This window comes from Brassica rapa, chromosome A05 (assembly GCF_000309985.2).
Source record: "Brassica rapa cultivar Chiifu-401-42 chromosome A05, CAAS_Brap_v3.01, whole genome shotgun sequence".
Classification (NCBI taxonomy): Eukaryota; Viridiplantae; Streptophyta; class Magnoliopsida; order Brassicales; family Brassicaceae; genus Brassica; species Brassica rapa.
Window position 1 is genome coordinate 22,683,438 of NC_024799.2, and position 20,548 is coordinate 22,703,985.

The 20,548-nt window shown below is 33.9% G+C and overlaps 4 protein-coding genes across 4 annotated transcripts; 2 read left to right on the forward strand and 2 right to left on the reverse strand.

The window, feature by feature from the left end:
- Positions 1-5,011: 5,011 nt before the first annotated feature.
- Positions 5,012-10,941, reverse strand: LOC103869832. Its single transcript, XM_033292382.1, has one exon. It carries the CDS (start codon positions 10,735-10,737, stop codon positions 10,114-10,116), a length of 624 nt encoding a protein of 207 aa, XP_033148273.1. The 5' UTR covers positions 10,738-10,941; the 3' UTR covers positions 5,012-10,113.
- A 394-nt stretch (positions 10,942-11,335) lies between these two features.
- Positions 11,336-16,021, reverse strand: LOC103869834 (cell division cycle protein 27 homolog A). The gene is made up of 16 exons (XM_009147901.3): positions 15,659-16,021; positions 15,348-15,420; positions 15,158-15,255; positions 15,042-15,088; positions 14,764-14,861; positions 14,363-14,664; positions 14,084-14,203; positions 13,737-13,914; positions 13,399-13,577; positions 13,217-13,282; positions 12,943-13,062; positions 12,682-12,758; positions 12,366-12,485; positions 12,060-12,279; positions 11,659-11,940; positions 11,336-11,575 (listed from the first exon to the last, which is right to left on the reverse strand). The coding sequence occupies exons 1-16, from the start codon at positions 15,977-15,979 to the stop codon at positions 11,519-11,521; spliced, it is 2,358 nt and encodes a 785-aa protein (XP_009146149.2). The 5' UTR covers positions 15,980-16,021; the 3' UTR covers positions 11,336-11,518.
- Positions 16,022-16,195: 174 nt separating this feature from the next.
- LOC103869835 (nuclear pore complex protein NUP35) lies at positions 16,196-18,593 on the forward strand. The gene is made up of 4 exons (XM_009147902.3): positions 16,196-16,352; positions 16,611-17,226; positions 17,868-17,979; positions 18,080-18,593. The coding sequence occupies exons 2-4, from the start codon at positions 16,649-16,651 to the stop codon at positions 18,392-18,394; spliced, it is 1,005 nt and encodes a 334-aa protein (XP_009146150.1). The 5' UTR covers positions 16,196-16,352; positions 16,611-16,648; the 3' UTR covers positions 18,395-18,593.
- A 150-nt stretch (positions 18,594-18,743) lies between these two features.
- LOC103869836 (CASP-like protein 3A1) lies at positions 18,744-20,480 on the forward strand. The gene is made up of 2 exons (XM_009147903.3): positions 18,744-19,078; positions 19,163-20,480. Exons 1-2 carry the CDS (start codon positions 18,801-18,803, stop codon positions 19,512-19,514), a joined length of 630 nt encoding a protein of 209 aa, XP_009146151.1. The 5' UTR covers positions 18,744-18,800; the 3' UTR covers positions 19,515-20,480.
- The last annotated feature ends 68 nt before the right edge of the window (positions 20,481-20,548 follow it).

Below are 20,548 nucleotides of genomic sequence, written 5' to 3' on the forward strand. Positions count from 1 at the left end.
TTATTTTTTAATGCTTACTTTTATTCATCTCCTTCTCTGAAAGAGACATTGTTTCCAAATACAAGATTGACAAAATGAATAAAGATGAATAAAGACAGAGTACAAGTTGATCAGAGATGAAACCACATGTGAAGCAGAAAAGAGGGATGATGAGAATCCTTTTAGAGGTGAAAGTGACGAAACCAAAGATGAAGAAACGTTTCCCACTCCGGTTGGAAGGAGAGGACGAAACGAGCCCGGGTTTCATCAAAAGGTCTCTATCCATACCAAAAAGCTTTGCTTTTAAAATCGCGTGAATCTACTCGAACTATGCAATCTCAAATTTCTCTCCTTCCACAAAGCATGCAGCACAGCCTGAAAGATCAATTTACAAATGGTTTGAAGCTTACTATCTGATGAAGCAGAATGAATTCAAATCACCGCCGCTTGGAACTTTCGAAGTAAGTAGGAGGTGTAAGAGATGGTCTCTTCTGGATTCATCCAACGCATCACAAAAGCAAACATTTTGAGGAGATTTTTTTTTTTTAGGAGATAATTAAACCCTAACACCGAAGTCTTTTCCTTGCTGGTAACATGTTCTGAACCGTTACCCAAGTTAGAAAAGCATGTTCGGATTAAACCCGACTGATTTAAACCAAGGGACAGAAGGAGGAGTCAGGTGAAGCAAATCATTTTCTTTTTTGACATGAGAACTTCTGGTATAAGGGTTTGCAAGACATACTCAGCAAGAAATTTCTAAAATCTGGCACAGCCATCAAACATTCAACTTTTTGTTAAACCAGTTGAACCGTTGAAGTATATGACATAACCTCAACTTTAAATTATTTAAAATGACGGCTATTATATTTTACTTTATAGAACCTCAAGAAAATAATTTATCCAAAATATCATCATATTAGTACTCTGTGGTTTAGCAAGTTTTAAGACATTTCCCGAAACATACAAAATAATGGTTGGATTAGCTAAACAGTAAGTACAGTGTAACTTAGAGTTGTATGTATTAGACATATAATTGTGTCAAATAACATGCTTAATTAAGCCACATAAATAAGAAGGGAACATGCACAAACTTGCTTTCAGTTTATTTTTTAAACAATTCTAAATACATTGCATTAAAATAGACACTTTTACCTAATGAAAAGTAAGTTCTTACTTGGCTCCTATTTATTTGTTGAAATAGACACTATTTACCTAATGAAATAGACACTTTTATGAGTTCAAATAGTGAACCCCAACGAAGAGAGTTTCATATCTCGGTGTTCAAATATTAAACATAAAAGTTGAAAAGGAAAGTTAAAGAAAAAGGTTGAAATGAAAAAAAAAAAATATAAAAACGTTTCTTTTTCCTTTCTTTTGCATTAAGGAAAGAGCCAAACAGCTTGCATGCAACAACAATAGTCATTGTTTGATAGAAGCTTTTTCTCTTGTTGCATGCACGGTTATATATATATATATATATATCATTTCCACGTATATCAAAAAGAGGAATAAAAATCTCTTGCAACAATAGTAATTTGAGCAGCCTTCTTAACAGCATCTTTCACGCTCTTACATCAAAAAGAAGAAAAAAAAAACATTAAATGTGTGTTTTACTCTCTGTGTAATAATCATATATCAAGAGCCAAGTGAATGGCCCTTTTCAGGAACCACTGGACCACTATAGAGATTTATAAGATATTAAGTTATACTAGATCTCGACGACCCGGGCAACCACACAGACTTTTGTTTTCATTTCTTTTGATATAAACATTTTGTTTTCAGTTTTAAATTGGTATATGTTATAATATATATGTGTCTATCAATTTTTAAAACATAATAAGTTTACGGTATATTTTTTTCATTAAATAGATTGTTTCAAACTTTCACATGTATTTGTATTTTCTTCTATATATATATATTTTTTATTATTATTTCATTATTAAAATCGTGACTATATATATAAAGATTAGTAAAATATTTTTATTGTCATATTCAAATATATTGTAACATTTCACAAATTTAGAAAGTTTTTAAAAAATTAAACTTTTCACTTCATAGATTTATATTATCAAGTAAATAATTAAACATTTAGTTTTTGTTTAATTTTTAAAATAAACTATATAGTTTTAAATTTTTTTTCATTGGTTTAAGGTAGTAAAGATTAATCATTGTTAGAAATATGATTTTTTTTATTTAAAAAATATCTTTATAATTTTAAAAGTTGACATCGACAAATATTTAAATAATTAACATATGGATGTATAATATTACAACACTAAATTATATTTATTTAATTTATACTATTTATAAATCCAACGGATCATCTATTGTTTAAATCCAATAGATTTAAATCCAATTATTGATAGCCCAATAAATGTTTTTGGTAGAACCAAAATTTAAATGATAAGATTAGAGATTAAATATAATATGATTTTCTATGAATATGTCCATTAGATTCATTTTTTTCAAAAAAAATACACATGAATTAATGTTGTGACTTCTATTTTAATATATAAGATATATGCAGACGAGGGTCCCGAAAAGAATATATAAACACCTCAACTATTTCTTATTTGGAAATGTTGAACACAGACAAACAAACAAACTAATAAACGAGATAAGAACACTCCGTCATAATTAATCTTTTTAGATTTGCTATGACACAACGTAACATAACTATAAAAGGTAACATCGATCAGATTACCACCATTGTTTGTTTATTTGTAAACAGCAAAAACTCTCCTACGCAATTTCTTTCTGAGTTATCATCAGTGAATAGATTTTGGGTTTGATTGGCCGAAATGTCTAAGGATTTCTATAAGCAATTAGAGGGATCAGCCCTTCGACAATAGCATCCATGTTGGTGCCCCCAAAATCCTGTGATGGTACATTTGCACTGACGATAGCGTATTGTTTTGTTCTTTGAACGCATATCTTCGAAGCATTTCTTATTTCCGTGGAAGCCGCATTTTCCCTCAGGGAATGTGATATAATCCCAACAGTCAGTGTCTCTAGCGTCTCCATCTATTTATTTTTATCAACCAAAATATTTTGTTAGGTTATACAAAGAAATATATAGTAGTACAACTTTCTCTTGGGTTTGTTTCCTTTTTCTTCCAAACAACATTTTTACTGTTATCAATCAATAATAAATAAAAAGAATATTATGTTACCTTTACCATGACTCAGAATGTAAAATATGAAAACACAAGAAACCATAAACAAAGTAGTACACCTCATGATTTCAAAATTTGATAAAGCTTGTCTCTATGTAATGGAGGAATGTATTAAAACTTTTTTGTTGTCAATTAACACTTGTACTATATATACTAAACCCAAAGTAATATGTATGTATATATATATATATAAATATAATTTTCTTGATTAAGTTTGAGAGAAAGAAACACAAGGATAAGACCAGTCAACATGATCGGCGGAATAGGTACATTCAAATTTAGAATCATTATTTTTAGTATATTTGAATTTTTATTTCGGATTTTCTTTTAGTTTTATTTTTCATTTTCTATTTGAATGAAGGTTTAAAAATAAAATTATTATAACGCAATTAGAAAATGAAGCTTTTATTTTGAAACGTTGGTTGTATATCAAAACAAAATTGTTTTATTACGCAAAAAAAAAACTATTAGTTAGCTATTCCATTATTTTGTGCAAAATTTCTGATTTATTATATGTTATATCAAATCTTTCGATTCCACTAATTCTATCTTTTTTGAAACACTTCCAGTAATTCTATCTAAATCTCGATATTGATACAAAATCATATATAATTCATTTTTTTTAACCAGGATGTTCAAAGTCCGAAAGTCCGTAATTACCCCTGGTCCAAAATCAACATACGCTAATACTTTTAAGTGGCGTAAAACATTCTGTGGCCATGCTGTAACATTTAATATGGCTGACATTCGTACCCGCATTCTCTTGAATGATGGACTTTGCAGGAGGGTCGTTACCACTCGGCCACTAACGGTGGTTTAAAATCATAATTCATGTTCTCTAGCCAAAAAGGTTTTTGTAATGAAAAAAATTGATTTAGTGATTCTATTATTTCAACTTTTGATTCATCAACAACGATACAATTTTTGATTAGTGTGATTAATTTCATTTGCACGTCACCATAATTTTCCTTTGAATAGTGATTCATCAATAACGATATATGGTGATGTGCAAAGGAAACTAAAGAAAGAACAGTTTCAAGCTTGATTGGACGTCGAAAAAAAATTGAAAACGTTTAGATGTAAAATTTTCGATTTCATAATTAGATATAAGTTTAATTATATCCTCAAAAAACTGTGACAAATTTGGATGCCAATGTACTAATGTACTATCCAAAATTCTCCAATATTTAGAGCACGATTATATAGTTTTAATTTGATAGATGAATTTCAGCGTTTGAACGTATGCAATAGAGATACCTAAAATGATAAAGCACATCGAGTTATGTTTGGTTGTAAAACGATACCAATGATACACGTACTTGGAGGAACTTATTGTTTGCATTACTCGTAATTAATATTAACACTTATTGGTTAACACTTTGTAATAAATCTACTAACCACATACAAAAAGATTGTCCGACTAGTAAATTTAACTTTTATATTACGTTAATAATTATTTATGACTATTTTATCAATTTTTAATGGACACAGAATTATCATCATAATTAATTCTTACAAATGTGACTCATGATTTAATAAATGAGTTATTCTTATCTATAGATTCACCAACTAATATGAATTAGTTATTTCATATTCAGTAATTTTTTTAAAAGAAACAAAATATTGTCAATTTATATCATGATTTAGAATAAAAAAATAATACTAGTTGCAAAAAAGTTTTTAAAAAAATAATTTTAACGCCGTCAGCAAAACATTAAACCATAAACTCTTGGATAAACCCTAAACCATTGGATCAACTATAAACTTTCGATAAATCATAAACTCTAAATAAACCAAAACAATAAATATTAAATCTTAAAAACACTAAACCCTTAATCCTAACCCTTAAACCCTTGGATTTAGTATTTTTAAGATTTAGTGTTTAGTGTTTTTTATTTAGGGTTTAGAATTTATCCAAGAGTTTATGGTTTACCCAAGATTTAGGGTTTACCCAAGAGTTTAGGGTTTACGATTTAGGATTTATGGTTTATTGTTTTGCTGACGGTGTTAAAAATATTTTTTAAAAAACTTTTTTTTTTGCAATTAGTACTATTTTTTATTTTTTTTACTTTTTTATTTTAAAATCATTATATAAATTAACAATATTTTGTTTATTTTTTAAAAATAAAATATTTTCAAAATATTGGTGAACCTATAAAATAACTCTTAATAAATGCTATCCAAAATTTCCAATATTTCCCATCAAAACATATACATGGATGTTGAGTTACAAATAATATATATATATATATGGATGCATGGATATCAAAGTTAATATTTTCACACATACATACATAAATGAATTCATCGCTTTATTATTAAAGGAGGAGCATTATTAGAGACTAACCTTAAGCTCATGTGTTAATAACAAGAATGCCATTTCCTAGGTGGCAACACCATATTCACTCTCATCTTCTCTAATTAATTATCTTCTCTTTATTAGACTTATTACATTTTTTGCCATTATTCATTAATTGTAACTTAACATAATGTTATATTCACATTTACATAATATGTTTATTAGTGTGTATGCAATGTGATTTCTAACTTAGTTTATACTCAATTTGTTTGATTGGTCCAAGCAAAACCAATGCATCATGGTTTAGTTGCATGACAAACCACGATTTTGTCTAATCGACGTGATTTTATTTATATTCTTTAAAATGATATTTTATAAGCACAAAATCTATTCGACAATTTTAATAATAAAAAAAAACCATTTCTCCTGAAGAACAATTTACAAAAGTTAGCCAATGGAACAAAAATGGTTTTCGTTAGAAACGAAAAATGTGTTTTCTATGAAATTTGAATCATAAATTCAACTTTTACTTTAATATTAAAAAACCATATCTGTTAAGAAGATTTTTTTAAACTTATTATATAATGTTTAGAAGCGAAAATATGTTTTCTATGATATTAAAATCACACATATGGTTTTTTACTTCAATATTGAAAAAACCATATCTGTTAAGAAGATTTCACTTAAACAACATCTTTAGACGCGAAAATGTGTTTTCTATGATATTTAAACTTGATATATAATATTTACACCGTTAAATATGAAATACTGAAGAATACATCTTCAAAAGTTATAAAGAGGAGGACCCTCTATATAATGTGTATGAATCGGAGCAAATTTTAAAGTTCATATAATTTTCATGGTCCAAGATTTGTTTTATGCAGGTAATTTTAAGCTGTCCACTGTACATCGGATGTTTAAATTACGCTAGATACATTTTTCCTAAAATGATATAAAATACAATGCACTTCATAATAATGTCATTTCTTCTTGAACACTATCAAAAATGCCTTCCAAAGGCTCTGCAATTATAGCATTTATTCCCGCTCCCTGAACATTTCAAAAACCGATTATACATTATCAATTAGCATTATTTGTGTGCAAATGAATGATCTTCATTTTTTTTTGAAACACAAGGAATGATCTTCATAATATTCAAAATTAGGAATGATGACATATATTCCTGTTTTAAACGTACTCATTAATGTAATTGATTTTGGTAATAGAAAATTACTGTCGAATTAAGAATGTTTTGAGCTAAATATAACACTAATTCTTATTTTAAACGTACTTATTAATATTATATGTTTTTAATGGAAAATTACAGTCAAACTCGAATCATACATTCGTTTATTCATCGACATTGATTGAGTTTTAATTTATTTGCGTTGACCAATATATGTAATTGTTTCTATTATAGACTAATAGTCCATCGAATCCGACGTGAATTTGGATTACGAACATGTTTATGGCAAGTGATGGACAATCAATATTAATTTTCAATACGCAAATAAAGATAGCGATTAAATATCATTATTTACCCTAGCACCATGCCTTTTTGTATATATATATACAAGGCTTTCTATCTACATTTCTTCACCATATTGACCTTCTCAATACATCCTTACGACAAACATTCTTGCAAGCAAACACTCATGGCGGACCTTCTCAATACATCCTCACCATATTATTTTCTTATATTTTGTTTTTTTTATATATTATTACTCTATTGCTTATCCTATATTTTATTTTATATTTATAATTTATTTATGAAAACAATAATTCTATTGCCACTATTGCCAATGTTTTGTTTAACTTTACTTCATAATTTATTTTATATAAGCTTTTTTTACTTCTAGAATTCACTTCCAGGACCTATACTTCAAAGTAACAAAGCAAATACATAAGTTTAAATAATAAATCGAAGCTTAATTTATATAGACATACACAATTTCGTAAAATCTTTTACCATATAAAATGTAATATTTCTTTCTATGATTTTTATTTTTCTAATACCTATATATTTAAAGTGATAAACTATAAGTCTTTTAACTCCACGCAGGGCGCGGATTATCACCGTATATAGTTAAAATCTCAACATTAGCATCGTAGAAAGTTCAAATATTGACTTGAATTCCTACTTTTTGGATTTAGGAAAATTTCAAAGCTTTAACTAAAACACAAACTTCCACTAAAGATATTGATTAAACACTTTTTAATAAACCTAGTAAATTAAAGGTTGTAGCATGCATGAAAAAAATGACAACACCGTGGTATCAAATAAAACAGACAAAAAAAATTACGGGAATCCCAGTCAATGAATTAATACATGAAATAAATGAAACCAAATAAAACATTAGCTTAGGGCAGCAAAAAAAATATTTAAATTACTTATCAAAAAAAAAAATTTTAAAGATCAAAGGCATCATGTATTACTTCAGAGGCATGATAAATAAGAATTTGAGTTTATACATTAAAACACTATGATAATTAGGATTAAAAAGTTGGGCTTATAATGAAAACATGGATTTTCTAAGTAACAAACAATGTAGATAATTTTTAATTGTTAAAGCAGTAGAATAATTAAATGCTGGATATTATATTTTTGAATGCATTTTTGAAATATTAAAAAACTGAAGTTTAAAAAATTATCTTTATTCAATTATACAAAACATTGAGTAATTTGATTATCTTATCTTAAAGATAGTTACAAAATTGAATGATAAATACTTGATGAATATTTTTAACAAAAACAAACTTGTTATATAATTAATAATTTTGTACGTTATATTATTTATGTGTATTCTCTATTGTAATATGTATTATTGTTTTTATTGAAAATAATTTTATTATTCGCTTCGGGTAAGACTATACGAAATGACCGGCATCAAGAATCTAAGATTGCAAAGATAGTCTTCGTGTGGATAAAGAAAACAAAGATAACCAACAAAAGAAAAGCGTTTTAAAGCCGCATTGTTTTTTTTTTACAAATGTGTTTTAACTCACTTGTTCCTAATTTTACAGTTATTTAAAGATCAATACTATTAAAAGGGAAGGAGTTTTAATAAATCTACCTATGAAAGTTGTTTGGACCTTTTGGTTACACTTTTTTTTTGGTCTTACAATTAATCACTCTAATTATACATAATTAATAACTCTAACTACCTATGAAAAATTGTGATGTTTGTGATATATTAATTGTGTTACCATAAAAATTAACGAACACCCCTAATTTCGTGGGATTACAATCATGGTGATATGTGTAGGATATTAATATCACTAAGATCACAATCATATTAAAGCTAAAATAATATTCCATATTTTATACATGTACTAATAATATCATTAAACATTGTATCATGACATTTTATATAGTTTCAAATATTTACAAAATTAAATTTGATAAATTGCAAATCATATGTTAAAATAAAATTATATTTATATTATGTTAACTTAATTTTTATAGAATGCATTATAATAAAAAAAATTATTAATAAAGTTTAAAAACTATGAAAAATCTTACAAATGTGTTCTATTGAATTAGTTAAAAAAATCTATCAAGTAAATCTTAAACCATATCAATTTAACAAATGTAAAACTTATAAAATACACACAAAATATAATGAGAAAATAGGTTTGGGTACTCAAGTATTCGGATCGGTTCCTTTCTATCTTGGTTATTTGGATTCTAAACATTTGGATCCAAATAGATATTTGATTTTTTTTATTCAGGATTAGATGGGTTCATTCATGTTCGGATCAGTTTGGAATCTTAATTCAAATACATACAAAATAAATGTAATATTTGAGTATTAAGCATGGATAGGTCGGTTCATATATTTAAGTTTTGACAAAGAGCAGAAGTACCTGAAAACCTGAAAAATGATAGCGGGTTAATAGTGTGTTTTGGTTTTTACCGTATTTTTATCATATTTTGTTTTATTAAATTCAAAATAGGACTATATACAGATTTATTGAATCTATCTGTTTGACTATGTTGCATCTGTGTGTCTTAAATCTCTGTGCACCAGTAAAAGCCCAACACTCGTGGATTGGACGATTTGAAAAATTTATTTTTTCTAGATAAGTATGTATTCCTAAAGGATAAAGGAAACCGGGTATTGAGGCTGCTATAAATATGGGTCTAGGGGTTTGTAAGATTATTCATTCACACAATAATAAAAAATCCTAAACGGATATTTGCCTTAATACATTTTGTTTTCTATCGTCTTTTTGATTAATTTGTGCCTGTTCACAACAGACTATATGTCTGGATTGGATATGAAAATACTATTTAAAATTCAAACATTATAATAGAGAAATTTTAAAATCATTTATTCCTAATAAAAAATTATAAATTTATTCAAATTTTATCAAACGGAGAACAAAAATTATCCGCGCTTCTCAAGCACGGGTCAAAATCTAGTAGTATCTTAAATGTCCATTACACTTTCCATACTAATGTAGAGAATGGTCACCTTATAACTTTTTTATTCATGATGGTAAATCTAATTTCATCAAGAAATGAGAAAATAATCCCCAACCCTCGCACCAAAAATATTATTACACCTCAGAACCAATGTAGCAGAAAAGAGAGAAAATATTTAAGAAGAAAAATGAAAAATAAGTTTTTTTATTATTTTTTAAAACGAAGATTTTTTAATTAGGTGAGAACTCAATCTTCTTTTGCTGATTCAAGTTCTTGTAAAACTTCATTATAAACTCCTCCGCTGCTTTGTCCACATGTCCGTTAGCCACGTCGCCATCTTCCGTTAATGGGAACGGTGAGTCCGTCACACGTAAAGGTCTCACTGACGGAGAACTCCGTCCAAACCCGGGCAAGGTATAAGGAGACAACGCCGTCAAAGCCTCGACCGACAAAGCCGGCGTCTTACTACCGTGTTCTTTATCTCCTACGCCGTTGAGCAGCTCCAGCACGGCTAAGGAGGCGGAGGTATCGTCGTCGAGGGTCGGTGGCGCTTGACCACACGCGAAGAGACTAATGTGGTGACTCTTCTTCTTGAAAGCGGCCATGCTAAAGGGGAACGAGTAGTTTGGAGTGTCGCTGCAGCTAAACTCGTATTCTTTCCGCGGTTGGGACGCGGCGGTGGAGGAGGTGGCTGGGACGCGGCGGCGGTTGTGGAACATGAGATTCTTGCCGCGTTTGAGAGTGGCGTTAAAGTCGGCGAGTAGCTTTTGCTTTGAGATGCCTTTGTGTAACATGTACATGACAAAACGTACGACGTTCCATAGCTTCTTGCTTATTGGTACGTTCTTCTCCATCTCTAGCGTTAGAGAGAGAATGTGAATATTATTTATTTTTTGGCTTTGATTTTTTTGCTTATGGACTAAGGATCAATGTGTGTGCAGTTTATAAAGAGGGAAAGACAGAGACTTTTCTGCAAAGTACATCAACGTGGAACATAACATAACACATTTTTTTTTTAATTATGTTGTTGTTAAATAGCTTTAGGTTTTAAAAAGCCAAATAATGGAAAAGAAGAAGAAAAATTGGATTTTTTTATCAACTTTTGTTGTACTTTAGATTGCACTATGAATAAAAGCCATCTACATATGGATATTCGGTCGTGATTGTGCTATATAAAATAAATTAACATACATACAAAGTTAAACAAGTTGGGTTGTATAATTACATGGTCTTCTAGTATATCGCTTTAGAACTGCATCTTTTAAAAAACATTTTACTTTCTTGTAGGAGTTGAATAAAAACTATATATTATATTGCCACTGTGGCTAAACCTTTTTGTCTTCTAACTCTTTACACTTACTTTTAGTTCGTCTTAAAGGTTTAAATCCTTCACCAGATAGTTACAATTGGTGTAAAGAGTACCAAAAATTTTAGGCAAAGAAGAAAGACAAGTTTAGTTCAACAACCCAACTTTATACATATCTCTAAAATTACCCCTTATTGCTTAACCAGTAAGTGAAATTAGCAAAGTTTTAGGAATATTCCTATCACAAGACTAATCGAATAAAGAAGACTTTGGGTTATACGAGAAACATAATTGGGTGTGTATATGTATTTTATACCTGCACAATGATTCTAGAGATCCTCCTCTGTCTCCAACTCGTTTGGTACTGTTAACCTCTCCATGCAAGCCTGTAGTCACAATAAAGAAACTTCTATTAAACCCTAAACCGAAAATGTGACAATAACTTTCAGCAATATAGTGAAGGGATAACCTTGATTTTGACAGTATCAGATGGAGACGGGTTTAAATCCAACGCAGAGCCGAAATTTAACACGGCCTTGTCGTATAGCTTTACTTGTTTGTAGATTTTGCCAAGCAACGCATGGACACTGCTCTCATGAGGAGCAGAATCTTTGAGCTCTTCCAAAACTTCCAGGGCTCTGTGATAATCACCGAGGTCAGCCAATATGTTAGCCTTAAAGTACTTCGAGAGTGGATTCCTAGCATCAGCAACTATAGCCTTCTCCATCATCTTCAACGCTTCATCGTTCCTCTGCAAAAACATTACTTAAACCTTAATATATTATCTGTGTCTTATCTTTTATCTAATAAGCTTAAACTTCACAGCAAAATCAGAACATCACAATGTCATAAAGAGTAGTATATTCCAACCTTTGACTCATGCAACGCGATTCCAAAGTAACACATGATGACTGAAGATCTTGGGTTTATTTGGAGAGCTACTTGAAATTGATGCTGCGCAAACTCGAATTTCTCCTGATGAAGGTATGTCATTCCAAGACCGTACCATGCATTGTAGTGTCTTGTGTCTATGCTCAGTGCCTTCCGGTAGCATTTCTCTGCCTCCTCAAAGTCTTCTAATGCAGCAAGCCTGTGAAGCAACCGTATGGTGTTACTGTACATGTTTGGTTAAAATAGCAAGAGTGAGAACAAAGAAAGGCATCAAAGAATTGTTACTCGTGACCACAAAGAGTATGTGCATAGGTGAATCTATCGTTCAGTTGGATAGCTCTCCGAAACATCTTAAGAGCAGCTTCGTGATCTTTGCGCAAACTGTAGTAGTTCCCTGAAGCACACCTACGATTCGCATTGCTAACACAGTCAATACAGAGGAATAAAGCCAAAAGAAAAAACTCTGAAGTTTCAAGTTTTGAAACAAGCTGGTGTCTTTTTACGGTTGGTGGTCAAAGCCTGTACTCAGACGTATGTGATTGATCATGTAGGTTTCTCAAAACTAAGCTAGAAGAGTTAATGAAGATTCTAAGAAGGATACCAGGATTCTGGGGATAGGCGGTCAACTGCAATCAGCTCCTGAGCCAGATAGCCCAGCCTCATCTCTTCTTTCAGGTGCTTCAGAAACAAAGACACGAAACCACTAAGAATAAAACATCAACTAAGAAGTTCTTGCAGGTTGTTCTAAAATCAAGCTCTGAGTGGTGGTATCGCAACAGGACAACGTTGAGAGTCAACATAATTGGATAAATGTTTATCATTATTAGCAGAAAACTTGAAGATACTGATAAAAACAGCTCACATAAAGAACAGTGGAGTACGTATCCATTCCTTCCAAAGCATAAGGAGACTTTTGATGAGCGAGAGTAAAGACAGAGTCAGCGTTGAAGTAGTCTTGTAGCTCAACATATGCTTTTCCAACCTATGTCAAAACGTATCTCATGTCTTTTAGTGTGCGAATAAAAAACCAACAAAATGAAATTAGAAAAACAGGTGTTAATGAACTAATATGTTCACTTCAAGCTGACTTAAATTTCCAATATAACACACAGAAATATCCAGTCATTTTTGTATACCTGCATGAGAACCCAGTGTGTATTGTATTGTTTCTCAGATAGCTTTTGATATACCAACAAAGCTTCCTGCAGTAGTAGCCAGTGTTTTCAGCTTTGGCATTGGCATCAATAGTTTAACCCTTAGGCAGAGAATTCAAGTTGAAGAATATAAACCACGTAGGTACATTTTCTTGAAACAGTACCTGACAGTTGTACATAAGTAAATGCCTGTGGCCATCTCCAAGAATTTTCAGAAGGTTTAGCACTTCTGAAATTCCAGACATGAGACTGAAAGGATTCGGGGAAGATCCACGAGGGTTTGAGTTTTGCTCATCATCAACAGAGCTTCCAGTGTCGCCTATAGACTGGCCTGATGTCATTGCTGCATCATTTACAGTAAGGGTATCAAGAACCCGAAACATACATATGTTCTAAGTCTTAGTACCAGAGATCTCGCTCTTTCCTCAAAATTTCTTCCGAGAATGATACTCTATAGCCAGGTTTAGAGGACAGAAAGAAAAATAATAGAAGGAAACATCACCTTCCTTGCTGCTTTGGATTCTGCATTTTCCAATCATCGAGGAAAGAGAAGGTACACCGTTTGACTCGGAAGGTGAATGATGTAACACATGGGAATCTTTTCCATATGAGTGAAACAGAGGAATCTTTCTCCTTGCTGCTATTCTGGCACTCCGGCGACGCCCAGATTCTTCTGGAGCCTTCAAGATAGATGATGGGGGAGATTAAGACCAATAAATCAAGTATCATTAGATTGTCACTGTAATAACACAACCAGTTTGTTCCAGCCGTAGAGCTGGAAGAAGAAACCAGGTGGAAAAGCTCTATATCAAATATATATGCACAGAAAGCTTATTGCAGATAGACAACCTCTGATGACTCTTCTTCACTAACAAACTTTCTTCGAGACTCTCCATGTACATACATCAATCCTTCCACTTCTGGACGACGCATATTCTTATAGAGCATTGGCGGTGGAGCATCCAATACCTGAACGATATGGATACTTAGAGATAAGAAATCAGATAATAAACTTCTCATTACCTCATCAAGGAAATATAGTACTTACAATCAGAAAACTGAGAATTTTGAGCTAGTAACATCCATTAACTAATGCGTTTTTAATATAGCTTGATTTAAATATATCACCTGTGTAAGCACTGGAGAAGGTGTTTTCAGGTCCCATCCATTTGTATGAGAACTACCGTTACATTGCTTGTCACTATCTGGCAGAATCTCTGCTCCAAGCTGCTTGACTTTCAGATCTTGTTGGTTCTCTCCTGAAACATGTTCTGTTTGCCATACACTGGTATCTTTTGACGCCTTGTCGGAATCTATAAGCTGGTCCCTGCTTTCTCCTTCTGAGAAGTTTATTCTTTGTGAGACGTTAGTTTTCTGAAGACGCTGGGCAGCGACGTTGCCAAAAACTACTGAGGCATCTCCAGCAGCACCTGATAAGGTAATGGCAGAATAAATAAATCTACTGTCCCAGATTCGAATTACCAGAAATAAAAATAAACTAACAAAAGTCATAGAGAGCTTTCACATACCTAAACTACAAAGTTCTGCATATGCTTCCCAACACAATGGATCACATGACAATGCCATCCTAAACTGTTGTATCGAACTATTCTTCCTCCCCGCATATCTGGTAGCATGTAACAGAGAGTAACACACATCAAAAGAACTTCATTTGGTAATAAGAGACGCAACGAGTTAATAAGCAGCAGTATACAAAGATAGTGAAGTACTAAACATTAAACCATGCGAGAGCCAACAATATGTATCATATAGAAACTTGGAAAGTAAAATAGCCCTCAGGAGAAACCTATAGATAAGACCAAGAAGATAATGCCCAGCTGCACCACCAGGAACCTGCATGTTCAGAGTATACTAGTTAGCACTTGCCATGTAAAATGCTCATAGAGAGAAGTAATAAAGTACTTGTTCAGTTGATAACAATGCTGATTCAGCCTCTCCAAGGAGATCCAACTTAAAGCATGAGAATGCAAAGAGATACCGAGATTCAGGCGTTTTTGAACCTTAATATCACAATGTGAAATAAATAAATAAAATTAGTATTTCAAAAGAGATGTTACACAGTGTGTGGGGGGGGAGAATGTAGTAAGTGTACCTTTGAGGATGTAATAAGCGCTATAAGGTTGGCTGTTACTTAAGTAACACCTAGCTAACAATTGCAGGTTCACCTGCATCATGTTGATCACCATCACATTCACAGGCACAAGTAATAACCAATCGATGTGATATTTGTAAACAAAGCCCAGAATTCGAAAATCTCGAATCCAGAAAACGAATTAAAAACACACAAAATAAGAAAAGACGAAGATAGAAGATCGGATCAGACAAATGATCTCTAGTTAAAAAAAAAAAAATCAATCACAGGAGAAACTGAAATTGGAAAATTGAGAGAGAAGGATTCGAAACCTCAGAGGGGAATTGGGCGAGGAGACGTTCGCAAAGGAAGATCGCATTGGAGAACATGAACTGGGTAAGGTTTTTCTCCACACAATTCGCCAGTAAAGTCTCCATATTCTGACGACGAAACTGAACGAGAAGAGAGGGCGCTGTGGCGTTGGGAGAGCAAAAAGATGGATGTGTGTGTGTGAGATTGTCGCGTAGCAGCAAATCGCGCGCCGCTAAGGGAAATTTCAAAAGCCTAGCCTTCTCACGCGGAGAGCGTGCCAAGTCTCGCAATCGTATAAAACGTTGTCGTTCTGGGTTTTGCACAAAACCAAAGATAAGCATCAATAGAAACTACCAGTTTCCATCATGATGATGAATGATGATGGATTGAGGATTTAGGCTTAGTTTATTATTACCTTACAATTTTAATTTATAGAAACTTATGGGCCGACTACTCTCAACTAGGCCCATTTGTAGCCCACATAAGATTCGGCGCCTGTTCCCTGTTGTTTAAACGAGAGGCTATTTTCGTAAATCTCTTGAATATTTTTTTTAGTTATCTCTATTTTGCGTTTTTATTAGATTGTTGGTTCTATTCTTCTAGGGTTTTATTTCCTTCCCTCCGCTCCTTCTAAAGCTCTCGAGCTGAGCTGAGCTGAGCTTCTCCGGGATTCCCAGATCGGAAAACTCGAAAAACCGCCGTCTGCATCTTCAGGTATATCTAATTCTCTCTCTATCGATCTGTCCAATAGTATGATTGTTCTTATTCGTTATCGTTTTCGAATGATTAGCGTGAATCTCACTGCCTTCTCAGTCGCTAACTTTAGATCATTTCGTTCCACTTCTTCGATTTCTTCTCTTTATGATAGCTTTAGTTTGTAACGAACACTTGAGCTTTGAAGTTTTTGATCTAACGGCGTGGATTAGAGTTGCTGTTGATGAGTTTTTGTTCACCAATTTGTTGCCTTTGCAGGGAGAGATAGTTAAAGAAGACTCTGTTCACTAGTCATCATGAGTGCTCACAGGACTCCTAAAACAGGGAGGCAATCTCTCCTCTTTCAAGATTTAGCTTCTCCCGTCTCAGCGCGCCGCGGAAAGTTCTCAACCCCGGGGCAAGCAGCTGCTGTATCTGCACTATGGCGTGAGAATCTCGGAGGCTCCGATCTTCCGCCGCCTCCGATGTATACTCTCGATGACCGGTCTGATTTCTCTCCGGAGTCTGGCATTGCAGACTACTCAGCGTCTCCGGATGTCAAATCCGAGAGACGGACGCCTTTCCAGAGCTCTGGGAAGAACGTTGTGACTCCCGGTAAAGGGAAGTTGGAAGCGAGTCCGTCTTTTTCGCTGCTGAGTGGGCAGCAGCAGAGTCAGCAGGTTTCCGGGAGTCCGAGTTGGTGGTCGCAGTCGAAGGGAGGTGGGAGTAGTGCGGAGCAGGAGGATAAAGGGAAGGGGTCTCCTGTTGAAGGGGTGGTTCAGCCAGGTGCTTTGGTTACTCTTCCGCCACCGAGGGAAGTTGCTAGGCCTGAGGTTCAGAGGCAGGTTATACCCACAGGGAATGTTCAGGAGGAAGAGTGGGTCACTGTCTATGGGTAAGTCCATTCAAGTTTTCATTACTCTTTATTTCTGTCTGTCTCCCATGTCTTCGGTCTTAGAGAACTACTTATAGTAACTGTTATTGTTTACGCTCTTTATTTGTCAACCCTCATCTGTCTATGTAACTGTAGGTATGTAGTTTATGCTATCAGATATGGCTCAGCCTTTGATTTACTTTTGAGCATTGTGATTTCTGACTCTTTACATGAATAATGGTACAGGGGTAGTGTTATTAAGGGCTTGTTTTGTTTTTGTCTCCCACTTTTCCGATCTTAAGAACTGATCTCTAGGTGCATGGTTGATAAGTGGTGTATTGGTAGTGTTATCAAGTACCTTCTTGTGACCATGTTTTCGATCTTAGAGAACTGCTCATTTAACTGTTGTTGTTTACGCCCTTTGTTTGTCAACATTTAAGTGTCTATGCAACTCTAGGTGCACCAGGTACATAGTTTATGCTATTCATTGCTCATATATGGCTCAGCCTTTGATTGTGATTTTACTTTTGGGCATTGTGAATTCTGACTCTTTACATGGATGATAACTCTGTATTGTGGTAGTGTTATAAAGTTCGTTATTTTGTGTGTGTCTCCAACTTTTTCGATCTTAAGAACTGATCATAATAAGTAACTGGTTTCAGGTTTCCTCCAAGTGATACAAATTTGGTACTAAGAGAGTTTGAAAAGTGTGGTATGATCGTGAAACATGTTCCGGGTCCAAGGAATGCCAACTGGATGCACATTCTCTACCAGGTTACTCTTCTTCTCTTCTGGCCTTTTTATTCATCACGATAACCTTCTGAATGAATCAAACTAAAAAATGAAACAATGGTGTGTGTGTTTGATGCTGCAGAACCGGTCTGACGCACAGAAGGCCCTGAGCAAAACCGGGATGATGATAAACGGAGTGGTAATAGTAGGTGTAAAGCCAGTAGACCCGATACAGAGACAAGCTTTAAACGAAAGACTGAACAACCAAGGATTCATGCCTTTACCTCCACCATCATCCACCAGAGACACCGAGTTCAACGCAGCTAGGGGGGCCTCCTCTCGTCCTCACTACTTGCAAAACGGAAGCGCCTTCTCCCCTCAACCAAATGGAGGTGCCATGGCCGTTCCATCAAAGTCGATGGTCTCAAAGTTCGTCGACCTGATGTTCGGTGTTTAAGGCCTGCTCTCCTTCGAAATTGGCATTTCACCAGTGATAACTTCCCATCCACAGATATTTCATGTTTTTGTGAGCAAAATGAGTGCTTAGGTAAATTCAGAGCGTGATCAAAAATTCAAATTGTGTCTTTGTATTGACGACAGCTATAACTGGTATAAATCCGATATTTTAAAAAAAAAATCATTTTTAGCAGTTTAAATTTTTGTTTGTATTTGAGAGTACACACTGGTCATGCCTCGTGCAGAGCGACCACCACTGAGAAAACTTGAAAAGACACTGATTACATGGGAACCTGAGAAGCCTCACGGGTAGCGTTTTGAACTTCCAGTGTAAACCCGCCACGTATCCAGCAGCATGCGTGTTTATATTCCCCCTTTACTAGTAGTTTTGACTCTACAAAGACGCAATGGCGAAAGCAACAGAACACAAACAAAACTCTCAAACTGTGGAAGTCACGAAGCTTGATATCCGCGATGTGATTACCACAGCCACCACATACGGCGAGGTTAACCGTCACGGCGGCAAACGCAATGACGTGGCAATGTTTGTGTTACGAGCCATGTGCATGGCCGCATCCGCGGCGGCTGTGTCGTTAATGGTGACAGCTCGTGAGACTAGCATGACCAGTCTCTACGGTTTCGAGTTTCAGCTCCACGCCGTCTGGTCTCTCTCAGATTCCCTCATGTAAGCCACTTTCATAATCACACACACGATACGTTACATAATATAACTGACTGTAAAAATCACGAGTGTTCGTTAATATTACAGTTATCTAGTGGCGGTTTCATCAGCAACGGTTATTTACTCATTGCTGCAACTGATTTTGAGCGGGACCAGGCTAATGAGAAGATCTCCGGTGATTCCGACAAGAACACAAGCATGGTTTTGCTTCGCTGCGGATCAGATATTGGGATACGCGATGGTGAGTGGAGGATCAGCGGCTTTGGGAGTGACGAATATGAACAGAACAGGAATCAGACACATGCCTCTTCCCAATTTCTGCAAATCTCTAGGTTTCTTCTGTGACCATCTCGCAATCTCCGTCGTCTTCGCCTTGCTCGCGTTCCTCCTCCTCGCCGCTTCTTCTATTCTCGACGTTCTCCATCTCTCCCGCAACTGATCTAGAGAATTATTACTGATTAACATTCCTGTTCTTTTTGTTTCCTACATCTCTGATGTTTTATCATCATACAATACTCATGTGTTGTTATGTTTTTTTCTTTTGGAATTTGTTTGTTTCCATCGATGTCAGCGAATCTTCCAATTCCAAAGTTTTTCAATTTTGTTGACCGAGTCACAAATAAACGATAAAATTTGCCTCAAAAAAATATATTAAGTTATTCAAAAGCACCCTAAAAAATTCAAACCGAATCAAACAAAACTTACAAATATTCATAAAAATTCATACCGAGTTCGAATGGATACCCAAACGTATATACATAGCTTTTATCTCTTAACTGTGATGCCTTGCTCCTTGTTAATTCTCCAAGAATTGCTATGAAACCATCCACTGCACTACAAAGTTTTGGAGAAGAAGAAGAAAAGACACTTGTACATTTGCTGCGTTGAAAGAGGAAAATTAAGCCCAAAAATGCCCTAACTTGCGATATGAGTTGGTTTGCTATGTATACCATATATTCCAATAACATTGGTCAGTTTTCAACAAAACAAAGTTGCTATTATCCTACAACTTTGACCAGTATCCTTGTTTATTGGTACAAAACACTAGAGTAAACCAACTCTTACCGCAAGTTAGGGCTTTTTTTTTTAAGTAACAATCTATTTTATCATGCCGATCGATCACAAAGAGTAAAACTCAGAAACCACTGTGTCATATAATCACACACACACATCATACTCAACTTCTTTGTATCACCACTAACCAATAAAAAAAACAAGCTACACACTAATGAAACAACTTAAAGGGACTAGACTCACACACACACACACACTAGAATCATCTCCTTTGTGTCATCACTGGCCAATTTTTTAAAAAAGCAAATGTCATGAAGGTAACTTAAAGGGACTGGACTTACACACACCAGAATCAAATCTTTTGTATCATCACTAACCAATAATAAAAAAACAAATGATACACACTCATGAAACAACTTAATGGGACTAGACTCACACACACACACACACCAGAATCAA